Source organism: Cyanistes caeruleus, chromosome 6 (genome assembly GCF_971803275.1).
Source record: "Cyanistes caeruleus chromosome 6, bCyaCae1.hap1.1, whole genome shotgun sequence".
Classification (NCBI taxonomy): Eukaryota; Metazoa; Chordata; class Aves; order Passeriformes; family Paridae; genus Cyanistes; species Cyanistes caeruleus.
In genome coordinates, this window is record NC_141706.1 from 29,555,235 (window position 1) to 29,581,474 (window position 26,240).

The following is a 26,240-nucleotide window of genomic DNA, read 5'->3' on the forward strand; positions in this document are numbered from 1 at the left end:
AGTTCCAATCTCTTCAGATAGAACTGTGGAGCTCTTTTTTTGAGCACTGTTTCAGTCAAAATTAACTAGGTGAATCAAGGCATCTTATTTAAATTACTAAAGTTACTTGTCTTATTACAATTAAAATAGGAGGGAACATTCAGGGGCAGCTCTGCCAGCAGATCTGAGAGGGCTGTTGCTATGGAACAGCTGGATTTGGATCTGCTACAGCCTTAATTAAACTGCAAGAAACTAAAATAATACATGAAGGAAACCCAAATATATTGGAATATATATACCAGTGCAGAAGAGAGATGTCTGAGATGGAATACAATGACAGACTACGAAATGCTGAGTGATAAAGAGAAGAAAACTATTTTATACTCACACAGCAACAGTGATACCTAATAAAAAAAATATCAACAAGCAAGAGTGTAAAAACCAAATATTAAGAAGCATCACTTAGTACAGTCAAACTCTGCACACTGCTGCCAAAAAGAGGTTGCAGAGGCCCTAATTAATGGATAGGGTCAGAAAAGGATGAGAGAAGCATGGAATGATAGATTCAGATGTGGCTATCAAACATAAACACCTCTGTGGGGCCCTGATTCAGACAGTCTCTACACCAGTATGTGCTGGAATCTGAAAACAGACTGGGCAGTGGTGTCCTTACTGGACATGTTTCCCAGGAACCTGCTCTAGCTGGCCTTGCCAGCACAATCTCTGGGACTCACCCAGGTGAAAGCTCTTGTGTTACAGAGGGTCTTTGTAGTCCCACAAATGCAATAAATAGCACAGCAGTCTATTTTGAGTCCAGTCTTGTCCATAGGATTTGGAATGCTGGCATTCACACTCTTGCAGAAGAGGCACAGGGAAGGGATATATCCCTGCCCCCTGGAAGCACGAATTGCTGCAGAGGAACAGGAGGGAGCACTTACCAAGGATTCTTTTCCTCCAGGAGATCAGGCACAACATTTACCAAGGCAATGTACAAAAATCCTCCAGAAGTGAAAGGGAGGATCCAGGCTACTGTTTCTCCTGCACAAATACAGAAAGCTTTGGTTATTACTGAGACAGAGCCATGGGAGACAACACAAGGGAAAGAAGATACACAAGGATGACAAGCACTGCCTCCTGCCCCCCATTTCTACAGAGGTCCCAGGGAACCTTACCTGCTCCTTTTGGTGACTGAGAACATATTGCAAAGCAGGCTCCTAGAATTCCCCCCAGAGCTGTGGAAAGCTGCATCTTGGCTGCACTCCAGCGGTCAAAGCCAGCCCGAAGTAGGATTGCAAAGTCTCCAACCTAAGAAAACCAAGAGCTGACAGTTAATAAACTTGAATACTAAATTCTCAGTCACAAAGATCATTCACAACAAGGCCAGTGCTTCAAGACTGTTCCTGGTTTTCAATGTTGTCAGTCTCCCCAGAGGGAACAGCTTTCAAGAAGACAAGAAAATGTTAACCAGACCCAGACATCCCCTTAGTAGAGGAAGCACATTGTAATCCCCCTTGTGATGGCAGGATACAAAGCCCTCTCACCTCATGTGGGATTTCATGCAGGAGAATGGCCATTGTGGTTAGGAACCCAACCTGCAGCAGAGAGAAAGCAATTAGGAAACAATCCTAGTTTTCTTAGATGAATCCCTTCATGTCCCATACATTTACAGGGATCCAGCTGGAGCAGTAGACCCCATGAGTGCAGGGTTGACTGTGAGTTCATTCTCACAGTCATGGTGCTCCAGCTCAGGGCAATGGGGATGCCATAGCCCATCACCAGTGTTGAAGACCAAAGAAAAATGCACTAAACATCTCTGCCTTGTCTGTGTCCCAGTTTCTGAGGTGACCATCCTCATCATGTTATTTCTGGACTGCCTTCTGAGTAGATGAGGGTAGATGAGCTAATCCATCCCCTAATGCCAGTACAAATGACTAACATGTCCCAAATTCAAAGAAGCTCTGCATCATAGGGATGGATACTGTATTTCATCATAGGGATGAAATACTGTAGCCTGTATTTTCTCAGAAAATTCCAGCAAATAGGAAGGAACTCCTTTACATTTTTAGCGGTTTCACACTTGAGACAAGGCCTCTCCGTTTCAGTACACAGCTGGGGACAGAAACCTTACCTTTCTGCTAACCAGGAAGCTGGCTGCTACTGCCAGGCCATGGGTGAAGTTATCAATGGTGTTGGCCAGCAGATTGAGGTACCCACTAATCTGCAAAGAGAAGGAAGAGCCCCTGATAAAGGAAGAGATGTAAGAAGATAAAAGCAAGCACATGGCTTACACATGGGTTATGCAGTCACAATCAGATGGGAAAGGACAAAGCACGATGCTTCTGCTGAAAATCTTAAACTGTATCAGTGCTTGAGTACAAATTAAATGTCATTTTTGGTTTTAGAGTAAACTAAGTTTTAGGGTAAGCAAGTATTGTCTGAGATTAGAAAAAATACTGTATGCAAATGATGAAGAGCTCTAAAAACAGAAAAATAAAAGAAAAATAAGAAAGTCAAAATGCAAGAATATATTTAATTCTAAGTCAAAGCAATTTTAGGTAACACTGACTAATTTACACAGGTGACTGGATTCAAATATGACTTGATCTTGTTTTCAAGTCATGTACTTTAATATCCAACTGTTAAATATCTCCTCTTCAAAAGCTGGCAAAAACAATGCAACAGAACAAATGCTGCTGGAATTACTTTCTATAACTAAATAAATCTTCAAACATTGTACCAAAAAAGTTCGTGCTTGTGGGTTTGCTTTCCCTTAACAAAGAATCAAAAGAGAAGATAGTGATGACAGTCACCAAAAAAACACCTACTAGAAGGCTGGATAGCATGTATCAGCATTTGCAGATAAACACATTTCTTAAAATTATAAGCATAAAGCAGCTGCCTTCCTCAGAAGTCCATCTCCATATTAAAATTCTCTAACATTCTAACTAGGGTCATCTCCTGACAAAATCTGAGTATTTAACCTAAACTAATTTTACTGGAGGGAACCACTCCAGCTCTTTAGCTCACAGGTTTTGGGCTTTTTTTTCCATCAGATTTAACAAAAACTACTGCATGTTGGTCCTGAGATACTACAGTTCACTATAGGGCACTTCAGTCTATTATCACACCAGGTGTTATCCCATATATCATCAGTCTGTCTCTGGACTGCAAGAACTCCACATACAGGGCAGTATCCAGTGAGTGGAGAGACTGGAAACCATGAAGCATTAACCTCTTCACCACAGCATCAGGTGCCAAAGTTCAGCTGGACAACCACAAGTGCTGATGGACTTCATTAGCTCTTTTTGGTCCTGTGTTCCTCATTGTTTCTATCTAATTTTTTAAAGTGCATTGACGATTAAATATGAAAATTAAGGATTCAGCAGAACCTAACCTACTTTTAAGTAATAATATCTAAGTAACATCTCCACAATGAATGGAAAAGATCCCTGCATGTTTTTGTAAGAAAGGAAACACAAACAGATGCATGCAGGCAGACCCAAGACTAAAATTCTCCTTTTCATGTTGTTTTATTTACGTGATGGTGTTTTACCGACAGGATAATAATAATTATTCGGAGAAGTTTTACACAAAAATGCTTTCCCATACCACCGTATAGGGAAAAAATAGACTTCATGATTAAAACATTATGACTTTTTGTTGTCAGTGGCTTGGGCAAAAGCTGTCACTGAAAGAAGCAAAGCTTTGGAGTGCTCAGAAATAAATTGGGTTGATTTGACAGTTATGAGCCTCTGACATTTACATTCTGCGAATCCCTAATAGGATTTTCTCATTGCACATAAAGAGCACAGCCAGATGAAGTGTTTATGTTCATGCTTCAGAATTAATGTCACTGTGTAATAAAACAGACTTCCACAAATCAACCAGGACCCCATGTGCCACAGGGGGAAAGAAAGAATAAGCAAGGCAAAAGTACTGTACACAATGTTTTCACTTGTTGAGGGAATAAAAGCTGCAATGAGGGACAGAACTGATCTATGTTTGCATGCAAAGGAGATCTCCCACCTGACATTTTCAAGCTAGGACAAATTCTAGCAGCAGCTAAAAAGCAGAAGTTCTAATACATATGTGGACAACAGTCAACTCACTACAACTTACTAATCATTAAGTCCTGAAGAATGACTTTGTTCATTTAAATAGTATCTTTCCCTTTTTGTTTGCTGAAAAATAGGGGTTTCGGAGGGAATAGAAGAACCAAAAACATCTGCCATGCTATGGATTTCACTCTTTCCTTCGCCAGTACCTACTCTGTTCACTCCCAGCAGCACCACTTCCCTGCAGGTGCCCTGCCCAGCACACATGGTGTGGCATCCCTGTCCCCAGCAGGCCGGGCCAGCTGCAGCCAGGAGCATCTGCCAGGCAGCACACGGCACCTGAGTTCCAACTGCTGCTTTCAACAGGGCATCCCTTTGCATTCCTCCTCTACTGCCACACTGATTTTTATGGAACTTGCAGAAATCTGATCAACCTCAAGACTCCTATCCTCTCTTGAACTCAAGGAAAATTAATTATGGGTTCAAAAGTTATTGAAAATGAAGGGCAGAACAGATGGACAGACAGATGGAATGACTGCTTATGTTGTTGCCTAAGGAAACAGGCTAACAACGCAGGAGTATCTTGGTAGGTTTGATAATTTCCACCCTACCGGGAAGACTATTAAAATATTCAGATTATAAGATCAGAAGGTAGAAAGTTAAAACTATACCCATTAAGTCTTTGGTTTCTAATTCATGCATACTGACAACCATCTGTAAAACTGAACAGATGTGTTAGGATTTTAAAGGTAGAAAGGCTCTCCATGGTTGTCGAAGCCTTCCACATAACACAACTGAAAGAATTTAATTTAATTTGTACATAAAGTTCATTGTTTCTTAAGATATCATGTACTCTGTAGAGAGCAGCTTAAACCACAGTTTACAGCTCACAAGTGATAAAAAATCTGCTGTCTCTAAGGCAAGTTGGTCCATTGGCAAGTTTCCCTCAGTTAGAGAGTTGTCTCTGTGTCCTAGTCTGCTACTGTTTGCTATAGCTGTAACTATTCAAATTTAGTCATTCCTCAAACATGGGTATTTGTATACTCTAGGTCACCCTCGATCTATCATGACTACAGAGCTAAACCAAAGAAAGACTCTTATCATGTACTGCAAACTTAAAATATTGTTTTATCTCATTCCAGGCTCCTTTACAAATTATCAGTAGTATTTTGGATATTTGGAATGGCTCTACTGGAAAAAATCAGATAGTTGTTCCACTACTGCTATGCAGAAAGAAGAATTCTCACCTCTCCTCTTACATACTATTTCCTACTCATCCATCCTCCTGGCAGTAGCATCATGGGGGAAGAACGTGTTCAGACAATTTCATACTGCAATCCTCTTATGTTTTTCCAAGGCACTGACCTACTAGAAACTATCCCTATCTTGTAAATATGATCTGTGGTCCTTCTTAATCTATTCCTCATAATTGCATGTATCAAAACCTGTTAAAAATTCAGCACTTTTGATTAAGTTGCTCAGTTTAGCTGCTATCGCTGACTTCATGCAGTCACAATGTGCCATTTATGTAACACAGTACCTGCAAATGTGAAGAAATACTGTTTTTATAAATAATGACTTAGAAAAATCATAACCCACCAGTGAACAGATTTGAGGGGGGCTGCATTAAACCAGTCCCTTTTGATAACATAGAATAACAGATTTTTAATACAGCTAATATTAGCAAAGTTGATTAGAATGGGGGAGAAAGTTATGTTTTATGTACATTTGTCATGGCCTTTATTAAACTATTTAATGCCTGAATAAAAGGCAGGAAAAATGACTCGCTGATAAGAATTTATCTTACATAAAATCATATAAATTAACATTAATTACATTATTATTTTTTCTATTAGGACCATGTCCTGAGCAATTGTATCACCTATCAGTGTTTCATTTCTACTTGAAATCAGTAGTCTATAGCTCCTTATATACACCCTTCCAAAATTAGGGCACAATGTTTCATAACCCAGTCAATATTGGTGTCTTCACTACTACCACCTCTAGAACCATCCACGTGGCACCTTGCAGTTAGTGCAGCGTTATGTACAAATTACATGAATGTGACAGATGTCAAAAATACTCAGTGACCTCAGCATAACTTTCATGTTCTGTAGGAAGAGCTATAAAGTTACAGCAAAACAGATTTAAAATAGAAAGACTGAAGAGCCTCTGTCTGACCACATATGCAGTTTTAGGCTAGTTCACTTTCTGTCCATAGTTGCACTCATACAATCTTGCACATTTTTATGGGCTTTCAAACTCAAATTGCAGGTCTTCCTTCACCAAAGCAGTTGTTTACTCTCTCACTTGTAAGTTCACCCAGAAAAGGGTTTTCCAAAGTACAAAGATAGTAACATTGAACAGAAAGCCAAGCCAATGTAAAGGTTATCCACTTTCCAATGGTGCAGGGCTCTTCCTCCTCCACCTCCAGAGCCTATGAGCCTATGAGCTGATCTCCCTTATCCCAGCACTACAGGCAGCCTGTCTGCATGCCAAGCTGATTCAAGAAGTTAAGTTAGGAGAGAAATAGACCGGGGGGTGGGAGGTGGGTGTGTGGGTGTAGACAAGCAAATCCTTTGCCTGTTTAGCTCCCTGAATAGGCTCACTGTGAGGTCAGATGAGACCCAGTGCAAAGGAAGTGATGGGAAATACAGGTTTGGGGACAGAAGTGGACAAGAAGTCCTTTTTGGCAGCAGGTAAACTGATAATCTGAGAAACTGAACTTTTAAATTCTACACTGGGTAGCTTCAACACATTTCCTAAAGGTGTCAAAACACTTCCAAAAGGTGCCTTAAAAGGAAAAGTGCAGCTCAGAATCAGTACAATGCAGGCTGTAGAGAACAGAGAAATCATGGTGCAAAAAATTAAGCAAATAAAGAAATATTGACTATAAAATATAGAGTAACAAAACATGAAATTCTGTATTTTGGTATCAGAATTCAGCCAAAACACACATAAGACTTATGCCTTTATATTATTAACTTAGCCTCTTCCACATAAGCTGTAGTGTAGATTTTCTCCACGTTAGCTATTTCCTCTCTGCTGTGACCAGGACACACTTCGAGAGAGCAAAATAAAGCACAACTCAAATGCTGAGTTCCCCACTCAAGCACATTCTTTCCACAGACAATTCCTGACTAAAAAGTGAAGGAGAGTTTGTGTGTCTCTTACCTTGATTCTGTTGTTTTTTGGACCAGACTGGAGAGAGGAGCCATTACACTGAGCTCGTGCTCTTTGGGACTGAGAGGACCCCTTCGGCAGGGGACAGCCACTTCCATTGGGAATCTTTCCAGACGGTGCTTTGGAATCACAGTCCTAAATTAGGGGAAACAAACCTGCCACTGAGTTTTTTTCAGTGATGAATGAGCATGAATCAGGATCAGAAATCCAAGCTTCACCCTTAATCCTTTTGTCCTTACAATGTGACTCAGAAGCTTTGACACCCCAGTTTAGTAGTAACAGCCAGAAATGAGATCGATTCAGAGAGCATTGTGACATCTGCCCTGAAAGACAACAAGAGCTAAGACTTCCCAATCCTCAAGAGAAACAGAAAGAGGAGGAATTTGTGTCACAATCCCTTGGCATGAGATAGATTCCACTAGAAAGATAAGGGACTGAGCCTTCCCCTCCTGTTAGCAGCTGCTGCCCAGAGAAATACAACTCCATCTGGGCTGGAGATGGGGGAAAGGAGTCTTGCTCTCCCCAGTGCATCAGCATAACCAAGTCTACAGAATTATTCTATAGCTGGGATCATCATCTTCCAAACAACAAAATATTTATCTAGCATTTCAGCCTCCCTCTAAGTGAGAAGATGAAGTTCCTTTAAAGTCTCACACTGAGTCAAAGTTAACACCTAATTGCTCTTATGTAGTCCTGACCTTCAGTTTCACCTCTCAAAAGTCATAGCACAGCAAGAACTGAACAGTCTAAAGGAGCTGCAACTAGGAGTTGTGAGATGTCTGAAGACTAGGTGTTCTCCTCTGTCTTGGAATTATCTTCTGCTACCTCATCTATGTCACCCCTTTGCAGCTGGGTGACTCCTTTGAATTTAGGATTACCTGGCCAATCATAAACCCCTTACCCACACAAAGTAACCCAAACAAGTATCTGGTCCAGGACATAACCAAGACACCTTCAAGAAGACTGGCCTTTGTCCTGACTGAGATCCCAGAAAGAGAATGAGTCACAATGGGTCAGTGGAACATGCATCAGCAAGCTGCCACCCCTCAAAGCTTACTTGAGCAAAAACCTTATTTGCAGAGTGCTCCAGCTCCCAGTCCCCACAAAACAGGAGCCCTCTGTTACACTTACCTCATGAAGAACAAAACCAAACCAGAAGTGAGAAATCTCAGTTAAAACCACAAAACAAAAGCCTGAAACCTGCTCCTACTGACCAGTGGCAAAAAAGTGGCAAAAAACTCCCAAAGGGCAATGACAAGGTACTCACAGCTACAGGATAATTGCCTGATGCTGTCAGATAAGGCAGATGAGGTATTTAGTACAGAGCTTCAAATATAAGAGCACTCCCTCCCCTCAGGCTGCTAACTTACCACACCAGGATACTCCTCCTCTTTCTCTAGGAAGATCTTCTCTAGCACCAGGAAGGTCAGGAAACCAATGATCACCCAGAGACCAAGAAGCTTCTGCTGCTGAAAGCTCTGCCCTTCTCCTGAAGGACCAAAGAGAAATCTTCATGTTTCTATTAAGTAGGTAGTTTTTCATGCAGTTCCAAGACAAAAAATAAATGACAGCGGAAAAACTCCCTGCAAGGTAGAAGGAGTAAACACATCTCCAAACAGATTAGTTTAACTTGCTCATTCTTGATCTAAGAGATACCATCATCTTGAGACACTCAGAGCGAGAGCCACCAACCTTTCTTCCACATCAGCTCAACACAGAATATTTCCTGACAACACTGGGAATTTCCCTGAGCTCCAGAGGCAAGTGAATATTACATCAACTAAAATCCAGCAGCTGTACCTACTGAAGAACAAGCCCTGACATGAAATCTGCTTGTGGAGTTACAAACTCACCTTCCCCTTTCTGCCACACCTCAGCAAGTTATTATGCCCAAAGCTATAAACTTTCTTTTCAATTACAGCCAAGCTTGGGTGAGATAATAATCCAGCCTCACTGCAGAAATGGAAATTGCATTGCACTGGAAGAACAGAAAGACTCTGTAACAGGACTTACATGGGTCAAGGAAACCTTTATGCTTCAGGACAGTCTGGCAGAAGCAAACAAGCTTGAGCAGGAAGACAGAGTAATTTGGGACCCACTGTAGAAAGGGTGAAAAAAAAGTACAGCAGGTTCTGCTGACAGTCCTAGAGCTGTGAGGAAAAAGAGGACTAAAGGCCTGGAAGATTTGAAACCCCAAGACATAGGTGCAAGGAAGTCTGGGAAACCCAGGGCATTGTCTTCCCTCTCTCACATTTTCAGCAGTAAACTACTTTTTGGTTTCTCAAAAGGTGGGATGCAGCAGCAATTGCTTTTCATGATATCAGTTTGCTGAAGCAGAGAGATACAAACATTATAGGTTTCAGCAACCCTGGCTATTTGAGGGATTAACGAACCACACTGATACCACAAGGTCTATACCAACTCAGTGTTTAATTTGCTGGCAAACACAAGTTTCTGTCACTCCATTTCCTTTTTCTTCCCCTGCCCCAATCTCAATTGTGGCTCTATAGACAACATTCCATGACTTCTCATGGAGCAAAGTCTGCAACACATGAGCACCCATAAATCAAAAGCATCCAACAGAGGGGCCCCAGTTAGTGTCAAAAAAGAGGTTCTAGGAATAACACTATTATAGGGACAGATTTGTAAAAAAGGTGCACCTGATCCCTAACCGAGATGATGAACATGTTCATGTACCAGACCACATACACATTCATAACTTCCCACCACATTAAAGAAGCTTTCCCTTCCCTTACAGAAGGGACCAAAGGAAAATCAACAGATATTTACATGAGTCCAAGACATGATAAGAAAAGTTAATAGACAAGAAAACCATTCCAAGTAACTAACCATAGAGAAACCATGACCAACTGAGAAAGCTTCTAATTTCAAAGTCTGGAGGACTCCTAAGTACAAAGATGTAGTACTAAGTGTGTGGTCTTTCAGTCTCACATCCTTCCCTCAGCATCTGCTTTTATATATTACTTGAAAAAGGATACCAGCCTAGACCAGTTTCTGGGCAGACCCAGACTAGAGCTTGGGCTTTTCAAGGCAGAACAGATTCAAAACAGGCACAGCACAAGCTGCTTCCAGGCACATAAGGCTCTCATACCTGTTGTTGCACTGCATGTGTAGGCCCAGGCTTCAGGAAGCAGGTGGAGAAACACATTTCCCAGCAGTCCACCAATGGCAAAACTCAACAACTGCTTCAAACGGCGTGACCCAGCTAAAAAAAAAAAACAAAAAGAAGAAACAAGAAGCAAAAATCTTATCACTACTCAGCCAGGAACTAAAACACCTCCAGCTGAGATTTTGCACAAAGAAACCCAAACTGGAAGCATCTGGAAAGCAAGCTTTCGAAGTAGAGAGCACAAGCCAAATGGAGTACAAGAAAAAGCCCTTGCACCATTTGGCTGGGACAATAGTGTGTGGGAGGGTCCTGAACCAAGCAGGGTAAAAAACAGTATTCTGTTCAGTACAAGCTCCATCCAGGGCTTACATTTGTCAAAGGACTCCATTTCAAGTTCAAAGGTATGGATTAAAGCACTGAAAACAGACTTTCTATTTTAGAGAACATTTCTGTGACTAGGTCCTGTTCACCACTGTGCTGCTGTCACATCCCAGGACATCTGGCTTCAGAAGGCCAATGCAGTTGGCAGGTTTACCTTCTGACCGCAGCGCAGCTCCTGTCTCAAGGGGGATCACCAGCAAGGGGAAGACCCCACTCAGCCCCACCATGAAGGAACCGATGAGAGAACAGATCCAAGCATCCAGCCGCTCGCTGCTGAACAGGTGGCCCCAAGACTCTGCCTCCGTGTCACACAGAGAACCAGAACTAGCTGCAACATGACCCCTCGGGAGCTGCTGAGCTTCACAGGCCGCGATCAGGAACAAGGAGAGTGTCCCATCAAGCAGGAGTTTTTGTTTTGTCATTGCTAAGTGGTCTCAGCCGGGCTGGCCAATCTCTGAAAAGAGAAGGGGAAAGCAGTCCTGAAAACATGTTCAACCCTCTGCTCCACCATCCCAGAGGAAAAGCCTTGGAGACAGCAAGCCCTCCCTTCAGTGTTTTAGCACAGGTATGAATACCCATGAGGAACACCTGAAACTCTTCTTGATTTCAACACAGCGCTAAAGGCCAGAGAGGCTGTTTATCAATGGGTGTATGAAACTGAGACATCATGGGAAAGCATCAGGCTTTCACTATTTCCCTTCAGATGGGCTGGACAAGGACTCCAAGTACCCTTGTTCTTGCCCTTCAGTGTCCCAAGGCTTCAGCAAAAGGTATTGACCAGAGATACTACCAGGTAAATCTTCTCTTTGCTGTGGAACAGCACCCCTGAAACAAATTAAGATGCAAGACAGGCAACATAACAGAGGCCCTGTAAACTCATGAGTGGTGAAAAGATGGGGAACAGGGTAGATTATTCACCATCTCGTCAGACACAAGTGCAGACACCCATCCACATGGGGCCAGTGAGGGTCAGCTTCAAAACAAACAAATATGACCCTTCATCAGCAGGTAACTTGTGTGGTAGCACTTCTCCAAAAAAGATGAAAAATCTTACATGCACTCATCCAAAGACAGGATAAATACTAGAAAGCCAAATCTATTGATTGTTAATGGTTAAATGATTAAAGCTTGTATTAGACTCAGGAAATTCCCTGATATGAGAGGAGCTGGAGAACAGAAGTGTACTTGAAAAATACCATATCTACTTGTCCTGTTTTTATCCTTTTGTAGAAGTATACTAGATTAGATGGTCTCTTGGTCAAAATCAGCACAGCTGTTAATAAGAACTCTGCAGTCACAAGAAGACTGGAGAAGAGGGCATGTTAGAAGAGAAAAATAAAGATAATTACACTCATTGACAGAGAGGGAAGGAAAGCAAATTATATAAAAGCTGAAGTACAAATGTTCCTTATATTCCAAAAGAAAAAGTGAAATGTGGCAAGCAAAATTAATTTGGAAATGGAAGAAAAGGGTGGGTTAGAAAGAGATAGACCTAACAAATGTTCACAAAACAGCACTTGAGAGGTAATAACAGCATTCACCTGAAAGCATGTAAGAAACCAATTTAATCTCTGAAGCATCAGTGACCATCTTTGAAAATTTACAGGAGTATGGGAAGGCTATAAGAAGGCTGGAGAAGCATCATGCCTCACCTACCTTTATAAAAGGAAAAAAAAAAGGTGGGAGAAGTTACACACCAGTAACCTCAATCCTCTGAAGGACTCTTGATCAAATTAAATGATCAGTTTGTAGTTACCTATAAGATAAGAAATTGATAAAGATATCAAAGCATTAAGTATCAGCAAGGTAGAAGGGGACCTGAAATTATCAAGACAAAATTCAGGGTGTTGGAGCCAATCTAAGACTGTAGATTAAAAGGGTGGTGTTGCCCCTTGTCCCCCCCTCCTTCAGGAAGCATCACCTCTCCATGCTCACACCAGACTCTATCAGAAGAAACAAGCAGGAAAATCTACTTTTAACTCATGGCCCCATGCCAATTTCAGTCCCTGAACAAAAACACTGCAGGAGGAAAGCCAAGCTGCAATCAAAAGCAATCAGAAAGAAATTAAGGGACAGGGTCCCATGGCTTCTCCGAAGGAGAACACCAATCTCCAAGCACAATGACCAGGAACATCAGGAGCAGGGATGCAGGAAGGAGTCAGTGAAGACACTGGCTTGGCTTGTTGAGCAAGGACTGCTAATGCTATCACTTTTCTCTTACAACAACAAAAAAATCCCTCAATACAACAAGTTCAAACCAGCTCAGGATTTTGGGACATCTAATCACAGTGTTTATATCTGGCTGCAGGAACCCCACACCTACCTATAACCTACTATCAAACCAATCTCAGTAAAGAGCAGTACAAAACAGTACACTAAAGGCAGGGGAGGCAGGTGTGGAATCAAATGGAAATGACCAAACACTAATTCCAACACACTACAAAGAAAAAAGCACACACTGATTGAAAAATTAATTCCAAACCAGCAGGCTTATGTTGCTACAAAAAGGGTAAATGTCATCCTGGCACAAAGTAGTAGTGCCACTGTAGCCAACAGACCACATCCAGCCCCACATATTCTTCCTCATAAAACACATGCAAAAATCTGAGACACTGAAGTGGAAAGAAACAAAAACTAGAGTGTAGAGAGCATGACCTGGAAAAAGGACTGAAGGACCTGGGTGTGTTTAGTCTTAAAAAGATAACACCAAAGGAACAGAACAGCCTGCATACATTAAAAGTCACAAGAAAAAGGGAAAGTGCCCAACTCTTTCTCCATATCAGTTCAGACAGTAAACAAGATTTAGCCTGAATATGAAGAAACAAATATACATAGTGCCGAAGTGGGGATATACTGAAACAGGTTACCTAGGATGCAGAATCTCCAGCACTGTTTTTTGTTGGGGTGTTTTTGGTTTGGTTATGTTTTTGTTTTTTTTTAATTTTGAGAAAAAAGAAACAGCTGATGCAGATACCATTTCATTACAAAGATTAGATCCCTTCTTTTAAGTCCTTCAGGCCTACACCCCATCCACCTCTAGAGTGGGCCTGATAAATGTCCTCATTCTTTATGATAGGATTAGACCTATAAAATGACTGAGAATTTTGTGAGGAACACACTGAAAATAAATCAGAATTTATACAACTATACATGCCTATGAAGAAGCAACAGACACACATAGCTCAGCAATGATGGGAAGCAGAACACATCTCTTGTGTAACATTGTCACAGCTTTTGAAAATCAATCTGGAAAAGTAAACACTGCAATTATTTCAACGGGTCGATTTCTTGAATTTCATTCTCCACACTCACAACCCACAAAAGTCCCAGGGGACACCTGAAAGGGTCTTAGAGACTAAGACACACTAGCACACAAGACAAAGGGCATGTCCAGAACTCCGAAAAAGGTCTGCATACTTGGCTTCATGTTGCTCTTCCAGCCACAAAAAGGGATCAGGTTCCTCAAAAAGGGGATGGTGGTGGAAAACAAATGGGTAAAAAGGTGTAGGAAACTGATTCCCCTAACTCACATTAGTGTTGGTCAACTTTCTGTGGCCCACAGGTCTTTATTCTGCTATTACCCACATGAGGAAAAATCAGTACATTTCTTTACTCCTGTGCAGCCAGACCATCATTACAACATGCCTCAGGAACAACCTCCTATCTCATGCAATAAATTCCTCATGTTTATAAAACATCTATGAGAAACTCGGTGTATTGTCCAGGACACACCAGAACTGCTTTTTGTGTCCAGCTAATTGTTTAGGGCATATTCCCAGCATTTCCTTATTCCTAACACATCATAACCACTTGCTAAAAAAAAAATAAAAAAAATAATTCAAACATTCAAATTGGTTGCTCCTATGACAAATATTTAAGAGGAAGAAAATAAGCAGTGAAGACACAGTCATAGGAAAAAACTGCTCAAGAGGAAAATAATACCCTGTCAGAACAGTTGCAAAGGATGGAGGAAGTCTCTGCCTACCCTTAATTTTAGACAACAGCATCTGTTTTTAGGAACCCAGTCAGAGAATGTCTTGAGAAATTTCTAGAGAAAGCACTGCAGGTTCTCAGAGACATCTGTGCTCACGAGGCAGAGGCATAACCAGGTTTAGAGATCTGTTTTCTCAAGAAGGGTTTATCACATACTTAAGAGCACGAAACTCCGGGAGAAAAATAGCCAGCAGGTCGTTCACTTATCAGTTTTGACAATTTTCCGTCTGGCATCACAGCTCCCAGCTGTGTTCAATTCACAACCTGGTGACCATGACCACTAACGGCACTCTCCAGAGCTCCACATCTCTGAGCTTTCAGGACTCAGGTCTGCTCAGTTCCTCCTGCAACAGCCTCAGGCCTGGAATAACCATTAGGCTTTCCCAGCCAGAGAGAACAAATAAATGAGAATTTGCCATTTACACACTCCTGAGCAGAGGAAGCTGCACACCAAGCCAGGAGATGCATGAGGCTCCCAGTGCTTCCCTTACCTCACAGTGCTCACTGAGCACCTCTGTAGCAGGCAGGGACTGAGAAAACATAGACAAAATTAAAATTCCAAAGCAAAAACCTACCGGAAAAGAGAAAATGAAATATTGACCTGATGACCATGCTTCTATCTATTACTCTCTTCCTAGACATTCTGCCTTCTCAGACCACAGAATTTCTTCTCTCGGTGCAATTGCTCATTGCCACATAATAACGTTTTAGATGTTGTTGAAAGGAAAAAAAATAAAATAAAAGGCTTTTTTTACAAGTGTTTTCCCTGGAAGCCAGTTGCCTGGTCTTACAGTTGAAAGAGTACTGCATGGAATGGAAAAAAAGTTATTTTCCAGGGAGGAAGCATAATTTGCAGCCAAAAAACTCAGCATGAACCACCTCCCTCCATTAGCCCTGTGGAGAGTTTTGAATTCCTCCTGGAAACCCTGACCTCGGCAGAAGCACAAAAGGTCTCCAGTACTCCCTGAGCATTCCCTTCTCTCTGAATCACTGGCTATCTCTGAGGAATGCACTGCTCTGGTGGGACCCTTCCCTTTTGCCCCATCCCTCTCATAAAAAACCACTCTGCACAGACTCACATTTCTGCAAATGACAGCGTGTGCTACAAGCTAGGGGTGCACAGGGTTACAAACAATGGGGTCGCAGATCAGAACAGATTACAGACCCGGGGGAAACCTACGAGCTGGCAAGAAAGGCATTTGAAACAGACTGAACGCTAACGAAGTTTGGGAGACTGCGACTCCTTCCCCATCCTGCATCCTTTCATCCCTAGGATGAGAGGGAAGTCTGAGGACCAGGCAGTGCCGTTCATTCCCTCTGGGCTGGGTGGGATGTCTCTCCTCCCAGCCCACTCTCCGTGGCAGCCCGAAGCACAGGCCGGGCAGACCGCCCCTCTCCCGCTGCCCTCGCCGGGCTCCGGCCCCGCTGTCCCCGCAGGCGATTAACGCGGCGGGCCCGCTCCTGTCATTGTCTCTGACACCGCGGCGGCCGGGACAGACAGCAAGGGTTTTCCATTAGGGGAACGCTGAGCGATGCAAAGCGAGACACGTTTGCCGCGGGGGGGATTAGTAATGAAGGCTGCTCACGCACCTTTCTGGAGCAGCACACTACGCGCCGCCCGGGGTCCCTGTGCACAGCCGGCCCCCCCGCTCCGCGCGTCCCGCGGGGCAGCCCCCGCGCCGAGACCTTCTCGCGGCACCGTCTGCCGGAGGAGGGACTTCCAAAACTTTCTCGGCTGCGTCCCGCGGGGACTGCGCTCGCAGCCCCGGGCACGCCCGCAGCGGCAGCCGCCCGGCTCCGCGCCCCCGGCGAGCTGCGGCAAAGGCGGGCTGCGAGGGGGGCCGCGGCCCCGGGAGCCCAGGGACAGCCGCGGCCCCGGGAGCCCAGGGACAGCCGCGGCCCCGGGAGCCCAGGGACAGCCGCGGCCCCGGAGAGGGTGGCGCGCAGCCCACGGTCCCGCCGGGCCGGGGCACGGCTGCCGGCAGCAGCGGCACCGCCAGCCGCTCCCCGCCGCGTCTTTCCCGAAGTTGTCCCTCGCTCGGCCCGGCCGGACTCCCCTAGAACCGGACTCGGCTCCGCTGCGTGTGGCGCTGCCCGGCCCCGCTCACCCCGTCCCGCCGCCCGGGGATGAGCTGCGCTGCCGCCCCCGGCCCCCCTCGCAGCGCAGCAGCGGCCCGGTGACCCCCGCCCCCGGCTGCGCCCCCGGGCCGCCGGCCGCAGTTACCGTGCGCCACCGCCGCCGTGCCCCGGGCCGCCGCTGCCATCCAGCCGCGGCTCGGCGCGGGCCTGCCCCGCCCGGCGGCCCCTCGGCTCCGCCTCCCCCGGCCGGCCACGTCGGTCCCGGCCTCCTCGGCTCCAGCGCCGCCGCCCCGCCGGGCACCCGCCGCCGCCGCCGCCGCCGTGCTGCGCTTCCGGCCGCCGCGTCCAGGCGGGGCGGGAGCGGGGCTGCCCGCGGGCACACAGAGCCGGGGAAACAGCCCCTCGCGGCTCCGAGGTGTGTGTTTGTACACAGCCCCGAGGGGGGCTGCGGGGGCACAAACGCGCGTGCTGTGCGACACACCGACTTCTGGAACATACTGGCTGAGATTTTTTTTTTTCCCCTTATTTTTTTAATCTCCCTAAATGGATTATAAATTCTTTGGGCTACAGATGGGAAGAGACAAGCACAGTGTGAAACCGGGGTTTGAGCAGAATTTCTGGAAGTTGTTAGAGCAGAAGAAAGTGTGGCTGAGGACTGAGCCTCGAAATGCTTTTGAAAGATAGAGTGACTTTTAAGCAAACTTGGCTTCCTCCTCACACGTTCATTGCCTCTCTCACGATAACTTGTGAAACATCAGAGCTCCTTAAGCACTGGTGTCCTGTTAGTGGTGAAGGTTACCCGCGGTTCTTGCAGAGATTTGCAGAAACTGCGTGTGCTTAGGAAACTAGGTCAGAAGAGAATAAAGATTTATCTTCATACAATCCAAGCTATCGTTTTCAATACTTTCCAAAATGCACTGATGTACCTTTAAGTTCCATCTCCTACCATTTTCCCTGAGACGCAGAACTCGATTCTCGCTCCAGTTTTCGGAATGAATCCTATTTCCCAAGAAGGCAGTGCTGATGTTGGTGCTTCTCGCTACGGTTTCACCCGAGTCTCATTACATCATACCAATGTCATGCCCTGGAGCAGGAGCTAGGAATTAAGTCAGCCGCAGTCGCCTGCAATGGTTCAGCTGCTCTTTCTGCATTCATGCAACAGCAGCGCAGTCATCCAGGCTGCTGTGCTGCAAATGCAATTAAAGATAAGTTATATCTTTCTTAGTTACAAGCAGAACGTTTATATAGAAGGCCAAATTCTGAAAGCAAACTTTTAAGTATTTTGCTCTCAAATGATACAATTTATGTTTTTTGTGTCCCACAGCTGCCTTCCTACTGCTTAAATAGCTATCCTCAGCCTTCCGGAGCCTTGCTCCAGTGACACAGTTCCCTGTGCTGATGGATCATAGCTGTGATTATCACAGCTGCAACAGGCAACCCCTCAGGTAAACCAAGCCACACCGAGAATTTCAACTGTTGGAATCAGTAGGGGTACCATGGTCTCAGTGAAATGAGTGGGACTTTGCTTTTGATTCCAGCAATGCTGGAAGTCACTCCAAGGCTCTTAGTTTTTATGACATCCTGCTGTAAGTCAACACAGGAAGAATTCTGGATTAAATGTTCGCTCTGTACCTCATGTCATCAGGTGTCAGCTGCTGTTCATCAAATAGAGCTTTTATACAGTTGGTGGCTGTGCAATGAAATTTTCAGTGATAGTCTAGAGATTCATACAGAAAAATCAGGGATCTGGGGCCTTCTCCTGCCTCCCCCAAGCCACATAATCAGTTCAATATGGGTTATCTGAAAATGACTTTAAGATTTTTGTATTCTTCACTGAATTATTTACCCAGCTGAGGGTTAAAAAACTGATCACTTTTAAAGGTAGACTGGCAAAACAGTCACTGTGTATTCAGCTCTCTTTGACTTGTAACTGATGCTCTTGCCTCCCTAATCTCCTTACCTGAGTGCCTCCAATGCTCACCCTTATTTACAACCTTTGTGCTCTTCTATCGATCTCACAGGACTGGGACAATGATGGAACTGGAGGAGCTTTCCAGAGGAGAGTTAAAAACAAAAAAAGTAAACCCATTCTAGTTCAGAGGCACCCATGAGGGCAGAGACGTGGGGTACACCTGATGCACAGCCCCCAAAGGCTGGCGTGCTGTGCATCCACAAAAGGCAAGAGATTGCAGTGGAGCACGGTACATACATTGAAAAATTAAGTCACTCAAAAGTATTAGTCAATTAATGACAAATGCTACATTACTATTATTATTGTTGTTGTTGTTGTTATCTTTTAAAGTTCTACTTCAATTGATAAAGGAGTATATTATTGGCTGGGTCACCCATATGAAAAATCCGTTTACAATATTTCGGCTGGGAAAAACCCCCTAACGTTAATAAATACAGAAGGGGAGGCGGAGAATCAGTTACTGTGGCTGTGGCGGCCGGTGGCCGAGCGGCGCGGGCTGCATGCCCGGCCCGGGAGCGCTCCGGGCACGGGGCTGCAGTGGCGCGGGGTTCCCGCGCGGCGGCGCTGCCCGCCCGCCGAACGGCGCCGCCGGGAGCCGCGGCCGGGCCCGGAGCGTCCTCGGGGGGGAACGGGGAATCCCGCCCGCAGGGAAGCGGGTGTGGCCTGGTGGCTGAGAGCCCGTGTGTCGGACACGGGCAGCTAGGCCTGTGTGCGGCAGCGGAACGCGGCGGGGAGCTCATGGCACCTGCCTGGCGCCGCAGTTGGAGGCTGGGCGGGGTCCGGGCCCGGCAGTGCCCGGGCGGGCGTGAGGCGTGAGGCCTCCCCCGGCCTGTCCCCTCGAACGCGTCGTGTTGGGCCGGCAGAACTCGAACAACCCGAGCTCAGCGATGGTGTCACCTTTCCCCGGTAACTCCGGAGCCGTGGGAGGCTTTCCTTTAGCCAGACAGCCTCGAGTGTCTCAAAAAACCTGGCAAGCTGCTGCTCTGGCTGAAGGACGGGGGCCCTGCTCCCTGGTCACCGCAGGGCTTCTGGTCTTCCCCAGAAAACTGGCAGCTGAATTTGCACCACAAAACTTGCTAATAAAGGGGTCAGAGTTTTAGTAAATTCATGTCTCCTCGCAACTAATAGTGTTCTCTGTACTCTATCCCCAGGACTTTCTAAAACATATTTTTTCATACTTTTTCTTGTGTTACAGCAAGCTCACTTTTGTAAAAGGGCGGGGCATGAGCCGTGCCCTGAAACTGCACTTACTGCCCAAAAAAGGTACCAGAGCCCCAGCAAAATCTCTGGAGAGATCACATCAAAACATCTCTGGAAGGCCTTCATGTGGAGGACTCGATGTGAAGCACTGACAGAGGGCACAGGCAAGCTGAGAAACAGGGGCAGACCATAAATGTAGACAGCGCAGAAAGATTTTTAAATTTCCCAATAAAGGTGATCAGGCACTGGAAGAGATGTCCAAGGTTCCTGTGGAGATTTTCATCAGTTCAGCTGGCCCTGACCTTGAGCAAACGGACTGTGAAGCTTCGAGCAGGAGACTGGACGAAATGACCTCTCAGAGATCCTTGTCAACCTAATGTTTTCTATGATCCTCTGATTCAGAAAAAAACCAGTATCAAGGGGCAAATGAATCAGAGGGAGCCCTCAAAGTATGTGAAAGGAGCCGTGAGGACCCACCAAAGGCATTTTTGCCCCCTGTTTGGTGAGGCCAAAGGCAGTAACACTGTTGCCTGGAAGTCTTGCTCTGACTCATCCCAGGAGACATTTCTGCAAGGCACGCCAGAAAAGGAGAAGTGACTGCAGAGCCCTGAAGGGGGGTGGGGAGGGGAGCTGCCCCCATGGAAGCTCAGAACAGGGAATTTTAGTCTTACTCATCATATTATTTTTGAATTTGAGTTTTCAGATGTAAAGCTCAGTATTTCTATCAGATATTAACTCTGTGTGCATCTCAAGTTTGTCCACTATCCCTAGTGACTCCTTTTATGCCTTTACTCCATGCAAAGACACACAACTTCCAGCTGTGAGCTCAGTCTGACTAGCACTTTACTAGTGTTTGTAAGGAATAATGGAACTGCCTGGTCAGTGCTGTTTAGTCTGAGCAGAATTCAGCGTCATTCTGGAGGAAGAAAAAAGATGGGCCTGGTCTGGGAAAGAGAAGGCTGGAGAGCAAGTTAGGGCAGATGAGTGAAATGTGGCAGATGAGAAAAATGTGGCAGATGAGAAAAATGTGGCAGATAAACAATAGAGGATTTACGAAGGTTAGAATGGAGAATCATGCTGATTTACCTCATCTTAACAAGTGTAAGCAAGACATGGAAGGGAAATCTGTGCAACCATGAAAAACAAACAGTGCTGGAAGGTCTAGCAGAATCTAAACCTCTAGCAGAAGACCAGCATGTGTTTGTTCCTCACTGGAGTTTCAGACTTAAATAGCGAGGTCACAATATTACCCTACCAAGCTGGCTCTGTGTTTTGTGTTTGATACACAATTGTCTTAGTCTTAGATCTAAATGTAGTTAATGCTGTCTTCTGACCACAAAAGAAGGTTTCCTTATGTTTTTCAGTGCTCAGTAATGAAAAACCTGATTTCTGTAACCTAGCACAACTTTGTGTCTCTAGGGCAGAGAAATCTCTGGTTCCTGCCCTTCAACTGGCAGAGGACAGTTCTGTATGTATGTTTCAGTATCAGTGCTGCAGGCATACATATACTTCATAACCAACATTCCCACTTCCATTCTCTGCAGAGAGTGAGATCTACATCCCTCCCTAGCGAGGGCCATATTCTGAATACTGGTGCCAAGATTCACACTCTCAGCTACTGCGAGTAGTGAGGCCTGTGCTGTCACTCACCTTGATTACTGTAGGCTTCACACTGTACAGAGCTACCGACCCTGTAAGTGGAGGAGCCATCACTTGGCAGAGCTGTAAGAGTAGTAGTTGTAAGGCATGGTGTGAAGGGAAAGGAAGCTTAAATATCAGGCCTCTGTAATGAAGAGGTTGATGGAGTGCAAAAGTACTCTCTGAAGTTACTGCTATGGTTCCAAACAATGCCTACCTCGAGCCAGCAGAGACAAAATTAAATTTTCCAGCTTCTTAAATTCAAGAGGATCCATTATTAGCCTCGACCATGCAAAATTTAAGTGCAGTTATTGCAGCCTAGTCCAGTTTTCTTTTAATGAGGAAGTCACAACAGTGTATAGGTCAGAGTTTTACAGTCTGCTTCCAGAGTCTTGATGAATCTATGCCATGTCTGTTTGGGTAAAACACAGAGCTACTCAGTAGGTTGATACAAATAGCTCTGTAAAAAGACCACGGAGGACATCTCCTGCTGTGTTTCAGTCTGGCATCCTGCATTATGAAATAAGTTCTCAAAGACGGAAGAAAACTCTGAGATCAGGGTTTTTCCATTTCTGTTTGTCTAAGGTGACAGAAGTTGTATAAAGCTATTGCACTAAAAAAAGTGCAATTGATAGCTAAGTTCATCTGAGGTACTCCAAGTAGGTGGGGGAAGCCCTTTTTTTTCTTTTCTAGTTGACACAGAAGCCCAGGACTGGAGTAATAGTGGGAGTGTCACAGGCAAAACTGTAACTTAGTGGCAGACATTATGGAGGAGAATTCAGAAGAGTAGCAGAGGGAATTGTCACTGAATTACAACTAACATTCACAACAGCATGTTACCAGTAATCTGAGGAAACTTGATGTTTTGGTTAAATAGAAAATTCACATGCAACATCAAGATGTACACGGTGATGGTTTCCTGATCTCTGCTATGATCAAGGATAGAAATGTGCCAGCATGAGCAAATTTAGCAGAGAGTCAACAGGTCTAGTAGAAGAAGGAAACAAGCAGCTTGGGGCAAGAAAGATTGTATAGAGTCCAACTCTAAGCCTTAGTGGAGGAAATTTGGATGCAGGAATAGTATCTCAAAGATTAGGTCTGTAAAAAACTGATCTTAGTTGGACAGAGGTAGTATCAGATACAATAGTGATAAAGACAGCTGAGAAAAGTTGTGACAGTACTGCCAAATTCCTTTTCACCCCACAACTTCATATTAAGTGTTTTGTATTTCATCTCAGAAGCCAAAACTCTTGGCAAAGCAAGAGGTCCCGTGGAATCACAGTGTCTCTTTGTTTCAGAAGTTTTTAATTAGACAGCTTGAAAAATTTTGAAACATAAAACAGACAAAATTGAAAACAATCTGAACACAAAAATAAGAACCCCAAATTAATATTGCAAGGTTCTGACAATGTTTTAATCAGCCATGACATTTTTAGGTTCATCCCACGTTTCTGAGTGTCACAAATTTTGCACTATCAGAAATGAATATGCTCTGAACACTGTTTTTTTCCCAGGTCAGGCATTTACTTACACTGTGGAAATACATCTTCTGGTTGGCAGAGCCAGTGGCCCCACAAAGATCACAGATCCTGAGTTTGAAAGCTTATCTACCACCCTCATTTCTTGCTATTACCACAGGCCTCTTCTCAGCAGTCTGGGGCTTTGCTCCCCTAATGCTGGGCTTGTCCTACACAGCTGCCCACCCCTGATAACACAGCTGAGGAGCCCAGAGGAAGTTGTACAAGATGCTTTTGTCGACACTCCTTCCCACATAGACCATCTCCCATCTCCTTTGTTACTGTAAATTGACATCAGAGCTGCTGAATCATGATAGGGGAGTCACAAAAATGTTATTTATGTTGTAGAAACAAGGTCCCCTCCCTCTCATTGTTTCCTGCCTGTGTCAAAATGGAGTCACTGATTTTTGTCCTAGCTCCTCCTGCACTGGCACTTGACATAAAGCACTCTGAGTTCTCCTTTGGGGTCAAATAAAATCCATGTACAGACACAACCAAGATTTGATTCTGGCCTGTGAAAAGATATCCTCGCTGAGCAGACACTGTGTGGACAGCTCACCATGCAAAGCCATTTGGTCCCAGTTTCTAAGAGATTTGCCTAGAAGGCCAGAGACCCAAGGGAGTTTTTCAAATCAGCCACTGCACATTTGAAAAGCTGACCTCCCGAATAGAGGGAGGACTGCAGAAATATTTTGTTAGGGTGCTTAGTTGCAACAGGCTTTTTCACAAACCTGTAGATGGAGCTGAACTATGGTTTGCCTTTTCAGCACTGTAATGGAGTTCCCAACAAAGCATGGTGCTGAGGAGAGAAAACAATGCTGTGTCTGGAAAGAGGTGCAAGGAACAGGATGAATTGCTAGCTTTAGACATCATAGAAAGACACAAGAAGGACATAAAAAAAGACAAGAAAGAGGCAGAAGGAGACACTGGTGACCAGAGACAAATTATGACAACATTAAAAACACACAGGGAACAAGAGTAAATTATGTCAAAGGGGAAGTCTGAGAGGCCTGGCAAAACACAAGGAAAGGGAGAGCTCATTAGCAAAATTTTTCAATGATCAAAACTTTCTGTGTATAAAGTCATAAGCATTTAAAAGTTTTATGTGTAGATACTTATCAAAGTGATATTTTCATAACCCAGTGAGATTTAACTTTCCTGCTTTAAACTAATACATAGGCCCTACATAGGTTTGCCAGAGTATCCAGGGGAAACTTCCAGACTTCTACTGTATAAAAAATTTACTAGAATAAAATACCTATTGATCTCTTGCAGAAATTCAATTTAAAACTACATCAGTTAGAAAAATCTGGGGAAATTCACAAATTAATGAATTTAATTCACAAATTAAAAGAAAACTGTAATTTATTTCAGCAGAATCCTATTCCTCTGCTGCTCTCTTCCAAATTCTTATTTTCCAACCAACTAACAAACAGACAAATTGTACTCTCTCTCAAAAATACTTTTGTATTGTACATACAAAAAGAAAATATGGAAAAGCAATAAAAATTTCAGTTCTTCATTTACTGAGTCTTCCCCACTAACTATGACTCACCCTAAGATTATCAAAATGCATAATGAATTCAAAATAACAAATAAGCCTGGAATTATGACATAATGTAGCCAACACAAATCATTGACTTTTAAGGCATTACAAAATTGTTATTGTTGCTATTATTATAGAAGTAAGTGAGAACAAAATTTGGCTGAAATTATACCTGTGCAAGAAAATAGATTATAACCTGGCTGGAAATCAAGTGCAAAATGTGAATGACAGAACCTATAGAAGAGTTTACTGAAGAGAAAAAAGATAAATCAAAAAATATGCTCCTGACTTACATTTAGTTACTGGTTTAAAACCACGACACTGCATGATTTAGGTCATGTGAAAAATTTCTTTTTAACAACAAATGAAATCTTTCTTGCTCAATTCAGCTGCCATTGTTTGGCTCATAACACACTAAAATGGGACAAAATTAAAAATACTTGCATAGTCATTACTGTGTCTAGTTACAAACAGAACATAAAACTCTGCATAAACTTCCCTATCATGTGCTTTATGTATTTCATAGTTTCAAACATATCCATCCCAATTCTGTTCAGAAAATATCCTGTTATACCACCAAATGTTTATAGAACTGTGCTGAAATATCACTGGCTGTTGAACTACAATCCCTTTAAAATCGTTAGCCTATGCTAACTAAAGTTGACACCACTTTTGCCATTGTATTTCCATTAAATGTAGGGCATATTCAAGACCAAGTGGGTGATTTATCCTCCATAACTGATAAAGGGTGAGTGGCAGCAAGGACAGAGAGAGGAAGTCCTTCACTGGACTTTTTTTTCTTGGATTTGCATGGATTTTAAGGTCTGTAGCACAGTTTCAGCTGACTTTTCATAGTGGTAATATCATTAAGTTATGGTATTGCTGCTTTTTTTTAAATTAACAGATCTCAGAACACTTAATTCTTCTTTAGGCGCAGTTTCTTACATCAAATAAGGCACTAAACATGTGCCTGTCATGACCAAGAGGGAAAATAAAGGCATAGTGGGTGCATGTGGCCAGCTAATGAGTCAAGGAGTCAGAAAATTAATTCAATATCCTAGACTAAAAGCCAGACCCTAAACAGTAGAGCATGTTATCCTATACCAGCATTTTCTATTCCCTTTTCTTTCATTAAATCTGCTTTTCCACAAATGTAATTCAGAGGTTACTGTTAGCTAAAGTGACATTTCTGCAAGTATTTGAAGACTGAAAGAGAACACCAAAGGTGGTAGGAGAGGCAGCCAGGGAAAGAGCACAGTGATGACCACATCACCTGGCTTTAATATAAAGACAGGTAAAGACAAAGGAAAATTTTAGGGGTTTGAAGAGTGATATTATTGGAAGCAGCAGATTAGTCACCTTTCATGTTGGGGAGGAGTTATTTATAGCTCTTTGTTTTTCACATGCTTTGCTGTGGACCTTTGAAAGAAAACACATGGTTTCTATGTCTGACAATATGGAGAAGATGACAGAACAGGCTTAAGAGCCACATGAGTCTTCAGACCTCTGATTTTGCCAGTGCAATTAGTTGTTTCCAGCTGCAGCTCTTCAAAAAACTTCCACTCTT

General features: G+C 43.9%; 1 protein-coding gene and 1 long non-coding RNA gene across 9 annotated transcripts in view; one reads left to right on the top strand and one right to left on the bottom strand.

The window, feature by feature from the left end:
- The window catches only part of SLC39A13 (solute carrier family 39 member 13), a 126,370-nt gene that overhangs the window by 3,199 nt on the left and 96,931 nt on the right, over window positions 1-26,240 (bottom strand). Inside the window, exons 1-10 of one of the 8 annotated variants that reach the window (XM_086893994.1) lie at window positions 18,761-19,325; window positions 17,727-17,982; window positions 10,883-11,182; window positions 10,330-10,443; window positions 8,588-8,706; window positions 7,209-7,352; window positions 2,108-2,197; window positions 1,521-1,571; window positions 1,152-1,284; window positions 918-1,017 (exon numbers count right to left, since the gene is read on the bottom strand). In XM_086893994.1, coding sequence (XP_086750120.1) covers window positions 918-1,017; window positions 1,152-1,284; window positions 1,521-1,571; window positions 2,108-2,197; window positions 7,209-7,352; window positions 8,588-8,706; window positions 10,330-10,443; window positions 10,883-11,150 — 1,019 coding nt within the window. In that variant the 5' untranslated portion in view covers window positions 11,151-11,182; window positions 17,727-17,982; window positions 18,761-19,325. Of the gene's footprint in view, window positions 1-917; window positions 1,018-1,151; window positions 1,285-1,520; window positions 1,572-2,107; window positions 2,198-7,208; window positions 7,353-8,587; window positions 8,707-10,329; window positions 10,444-10,882; window positions 11,183-12,384; window positions 12,485-14,713; window positions 15,010-16,829; window positions 16,918-16,945; window positions 17,047-17,726; window positions 17,988-18,760; window positions 19,326-26,240 lie in introns of those variants that run through there. The other 7 variants (XM_086893990.1, XM_086893992.1, XM_086893989.1 and 4 more) reach the window with 7 other exon arrangements.
- Window positions 17,073-24,651, top strand: LOC147652556 (uncharacterized). The gene is made up of 3 exons (XR_015288274.1): window positions 17,073-17,215; window positions 18,125-18,245; window positions 19,968-24,651. It is a non-coding gene; the product is annotated as an uncharacterized LOC147652556 (long non-coding RNA).